This window comes from Cetorhinus maximus, chromosome 14, assembly GCF_964194155.1.
Source record: "Cetorhinus maximus chromosome 14, sCetMax3.hap1.1, whole genome shotgun sequence".
Classification (NCBI taxonomy): Eukaryota; Metazoa; Chordata; class Chondrichthyes; order Lamniformes; family Cetorhinidae; genus Cetorhinus; species Cetorhinus maximus.
The window spans coordinates 114,896,727-114,902,070 of NC_135892.1; the positions used below are offsets into that span (position 1 = coordinate 114,896,727).

At 44.3% G+C, this 5,344-nt stretch overlaps 1 protein-coding gene across 1 annotated transcript; it reads right to left on the reverse strand.

The window, feature by feature from the left end:
- Positions 1 to 254: 254 nt before the first annotated feature.
- Positions 255 to 3,264, reverse strand: LOC144690182 (interleukin-17A-like). Its single transcript, XM_078557634.1, has 3 exons — positions 3,232 to 3,264; positions 1,276 to 1,502; positions 255 to 861 (listed from the first exon to the last, which is right to left on the reverse strand). Exons 1-3 carry the CDS (start codon positions 3,262 to 3,264, stop codon positions 624 to 626), a joined length of 498 nt encoding a protein of 165 aa, XP_078413760.1. The 3' UTR covers positions 255 to 623.
- Between the last annotated feature and the right edge of the window lie 2,080 nt (positions 3,265 to 5,344).

The window sequence follows — 5,344 nt, forward strand, 5'->3', positions numbered from 1 at the left end:
GGGGCATTGCTACCAGTAATGGGATCTGAATATTGGGCCAGGACTCCAGCCTTAATCAGACCCATTCACTCTCGGGTCAGAGAAAGGCAGCGATGCCGCTTCTGATGGCTGAGGGAAATTATTCCCCACAATGAGCATCTATCGCAATCATTTACGTAAGGGGGAGGGAGGGAAGCTTTTAATTTCATCTTGTTCCCTCAAATGAAAACTTAAAACACCGAGGATCTAAAAGCGCTTGTTTTTTGTTTCCAAAAATACATGGGAATTTCAGGGAGTTTCCTAATCGCACAGGGAATGAAGACTTGGGATGTCCCAACTCTTTAGAAGGCACCAGAATCCCAACAACTCGAGTTAATGGAGCATTTACTCCTCTGACTGAGGGTGATTCTTCTAAGAGGCTGGGTCGCTGTGCAGTTTAGTTCCTAAAATGAAGGTGTCTCCTGTTATCCCAGGTGAGTGTGAATGTACTAGTGCCTCAAAACAATACTAATGACTTTCTGACAGTCCTCGATTTTAATGGTTTCCTTCCTCACTATGAACTGGTAGTTTAGAATAATAAAGGCTGATTAGGATGGGTTTTGCTTAAAATAGCTTTACCCTTTGCTGGGGCGATGCTGACCCCTTTAGGCAGTGATGACCTCTGGGCGGACACAGACACAAGCAACAGGGACCATCATCTTCTCCGCACGGTAGATGATCTTGTGATCAGGGCCCTTTTTCCTTTTCAGGACAATCATCTCCTGTTGGACGAGGCGGGTGTTGAGACCTGGATCTTCGAGCCCTCTGCTGTTCAGGCAATGTGTGCTCACGCATTCTGCTTTATAGATGGTGGAAGGGTAGCGATCAGAGTCAATGTCCTCTCTGAAACAGGAGAAAAGAAAGGGAAAATAAATAAAACATCACCATAGGTTCAGTGGCCGATTCCCTGCTTCATTTGTTGATGAGAGTCCTTTAGAGGGAACTGCAAGTTGCATGGCTTAATGTGGCACCTTGATCGTTTAATCCTGAATGGAAAAAGGCTACTGATCAGCCTCCTATCCTGACAGAGAATGAGACCAGAAACCCCAAATATCAAAGACCATGAAAACAAATGGTTGGCGGTCAGTGCCATAGTTTGATGGAGCAGTGAGATGGAAAGAGCCAGTGGTGTGAGTGGAGAGTTAGGGAGCGATATCATTATGATGTACTGGGTGTGGGGGAGTTAACAGTTTTGATAAGGGGGTTTGGCATTTTGATAACAAAAGAGAGGTGAGATGTGAAACTGGCTGAACTTACTTGTAGTTCCAGGGAGACAGGGAGCGATTTCTGAAGCTAGCACTGGAGGTGCCCCAGCTGTGTGACGGAGGGTGAAATACGTGTTTTATGTTTTCCAAGTCCAGCATGTACTTTGTGGCCCTCCTCAAACGTGGATGTCCCGTATTCATTTTTCTATTCCTCCCTTTCGCTGCAGAGGTGACCTCTGTCAGGATGGTGAGCATTACGATGAGCAGCACAGCAGAGACCTGGTGGAGACCAGTCCATTGTTAAAGAAAGTCACTGGGATCAAAATCATCAATCATTGGGAATTAGTTCATCCTCAACACACTTAGCCTGTCTAGAGCTTCTATCTCAGTGTGGGATCTCTCAGGAGAGGACACGTTGCTCATGTGTTCCCTTGTGAACACTTGTAGCAAGCAATCCTTCAGAGTTTTCACTATTTTGTGCTCATCTTCAGTACTGGCTCAGTTTTCATCTTTTACAGATTTTACCTCATCCCTTATTTCCTTCATCATCAATCATAAAATAATAGTGCACAGTAGGAGGCTATTTGGCCCATCGCGCCTGTGCCAGCTCTTTGTCCCCTACTCTTTCTCCATAGCACTGGAATCGTTTTTCTTTTCAAGTATTTATACTTTTGGAAGTAACTATCATTGTATTGAAAATATATTTTTCACTGTTGCAATCAGCAGCTGTATTTATATCCAGACCTCCGTCTTTTGGGTCAAACTTTTAACTGTGTTGCTGTACTTCATCCCAGTTAGTTCCTTCCCCTCTCTCACTGAAGAATATGAAGTTGCTGAGCTACAGTACCTTCCACACAGGGCAGTGCAGCTATTGGGATGATATTCATACTCTAGTGTGGCAACGTTCAGGCACAGGAGAGCAGGAAGTATGTGTTCATTGGGGGTGCCTTGCCACATTGGCAAGTCACAATTTATTTCAAAGCCCTGCTGTTTAACCTTTCTGATGAAACATGCAGAGTGGGTGCTGAGAGATCTAATCATCAATAAAATCATTTCCTCTATTTAAAAAAAGGCACAGAATCTTCACTGAGAAAACTTGTTTGATGTTTGGGTATTTCTGCCCTCCATAGCCACAAACCAGGGGTGAATTAAATCTGACAAGCACACTATAATAATCACCCATACACACACCTCCTCCAGTTGCAGGGATATCTTGTACCAGACAGTCCTCATTTTCTCTGGCATACACTCAGCATATAATCATTGACCAGCAAATAAGCACATCATCCAGGCTGACATCACTGATTGAGTGCTGCACTGTCAGAGGTGCTGTCTTTTGAATGAGGCATTAAGCTGTGGCCCTGACTGCCCTGTCAGATGGATGTGAGAGATCACATGGCCACAAGAAGAGCAGGGGTGTTACCCCGGTGTCCTGGCCAATATTTAACCCTCAATGAGCAACACTAAGAACAGATTATTTGGCCGTTTGCCTCTTTTCTGTTGATGGGACTTTGTTGCACTTGCTATTTAATCTTCCCCCCACATGCCATGTACACTCTATCATTGGCTCTAGTCATCCAGTTAACCTCTTTCCACAGCTGACATACAATCAAAAATAATTGTTATTGCTACTTTCTTTCACCAGCCCCTTCAGTCGTTGCGCATTCAAGAGAACCACAGCAATTTTAACCAGGAGCACAGTCTTGGTTAAGAGTGCCATGGCAGATACTGCTGTTACACTGATGCCACCACTCCACAACCACATGTCACCCCTCAGCCCACAGGTTGATAATCCTAACATTTCACTACGCGCCAATTGAAAGCCAAATCTGTGAACATACAGCCAGTTGTACAGCAAAGGGAAAGACAATGTTCCAGTTGCTGCTCTTCATTGGAATTATCCAGATGAAGGGTGATCCCCAAACCATCCTCCTGCCTTTCTGTCTCAAGCTGCTGCATATTCCCATTGGCTATTTGCATTTCTTGTTTTAACTATCCATTTACTCACCATCGGGGATCTTGGTCTGAATTTACGAAGCATCTTGCAGGTTCTTGCTTGTTTTCTTCTGGGCTATCTTGCAGAGTCACTCTAACCTGAATTGGATGGTGCCTGTCCTATGATCTCTCTTGAATCTGATTGTCTGTCTACTTGCAGCACCTTCTTTTATAGAGGACAGCGTCCCGTGTGGTTTGCCGCAGGTTACTGGCATCAGCTCAGGGGTTTCCTCCCTCTTCACGTGGAAAATGATATCACTGAAAGACTGAGTCAGGGGGTTGATACCTGCTGGCCCTCCAAACCTATGGACTTTCCTTCTTCTTTCTAATGATTTTGAGCACAAATAATCTGGAAACCACATCTAACCTAGTTTACAAAGGCAGGATCTGTGCCGCAGCCTATATGGGCAGGTACCAGAAACTGATTCATTAGCACTTTACAACTCACATCTGAAGGTAGGATTGGTCGCCCTGCTTCATGGAAGGCAATGCTATTTGGGTGTGTGCAGCCTCACACTGACTAATAGGAATCATTTGTGCATTGATACGCTCTGACCACACAGACCAGTAGTGTCCCAGATTTGACTCTGGTTTCAGCTGATTTAGCTAGATTTCGCTAGGCAGTAGAGGCAAACTTAACAAAGTTTCTAAACCCAATTGCTATCCAGTGACCCTGGCTGTTATGAACCATGGAATATTATGACAGGTATCAGCATGGCTCAGTGGTGTCATTCCTGCCTCCAAGGCAGAAGTTTGTGTCTTCAAGCCCCACTCCAGAGACTTGAGTACAAAATCTAGGCTGAAACATCAGTGCAGTTCTGAGGGAGAATTGGCTGTGGGAGGTGCGGTGTTTTAGAACCATAGGAAAGTTACAGCACAGAAAGAGGCCATTCAGCCCATCGTATCTGCGCCAGCCAAAAAAGGGAATAAAAGGGACTAGCCGCTCAGTTCAATCCCACTTTCCAGTCCCAGTCCGTAGCCTTGCAGGTTACAGCACTTAGATGCAGATCCAGTTACCTTTTAAATGAGTTGAGTGTTTCAGCCTCAACCACCATGAATTCCAGACGCCCAGCACCCTCTGGGTGAAAAAGATTTTCCTCATGTCCCCTCTAATCCTTCTACCAATCACCTTAAATCTATTTCCCCTGGTAATTGACCCCTCAGTTAGGGGAAACAAGTCTTTCCTGTCTCCCCTATCTAGGCCCCTCATAATCAATGAGGTCACCCCTTAGCCTCCTCTGTTCTAAGCAAAACAACCCCAGCCTATCCAAAACAAAAACAAAAATACCCGGAAAAGCTCAGCAGGTCTGACAGCATCTGCGGAGAGGAACACAGTTAATGTTTCAAGTCCGAATGACCCTTAAACAGAACTAAGTAAAAATAGAAGAGAGGTGAAATATAAGCTGGTTTAAGGGGGGGTGGGACTGGTAGAGCTGGATAGAGGGCCAGTGATAGGTGGAAATAACCAAAAGATGTCATAGACAAAAGGACAAAGAGATGTTGACTGAGCTCAATCAAGCCAAACTTTGGGGGGAAGGTAGAAAGAAGGTAGCAAAGTCAGAAAATGGGACGTGATTGTCACAGTCGGGACTGAACATTTAATGTAGGAGAGAAAGTATTTGTGAAAAATTTTAGAGAAGGACCAGCATGGTTGTTTGGTGAGATAAGTGCAATAACTGGACCTCTCTCCTACCATGGGAAAGTTGAAGATCGAGTAATTAGGAGGTATGCAGATCACATAAGAGGAGGAGAAGCCAAATACCCAGAGATGATTCCACAAGTGTTCGAGGCTGAATTGGCATCTCCTGTTGAACGAACTCAACCGAGTACAAATGTGTTTGAAGGGCTGAATGTACCTGAAAGAGTCGAAGTAACAGATTTACAGGTACCTACTGAAGAACCAGATGCTCAATCAAACTTCAGAAGCTGTAGACCTGACATGTTCTACAAGCATAAGGAAACCTCCAGAGAGACTGACACAAAATAATTGATCTGTGTAAATAACTTGATATATTGGAAAAAAATTGTAAAATGTATTTTTCAGTAAAGGTGGAGGGATGTAGCAATCTGAATATACCTTTAAGACAAGTGTTGTAATGTAAGATCACATGATCTTAATACCCAAT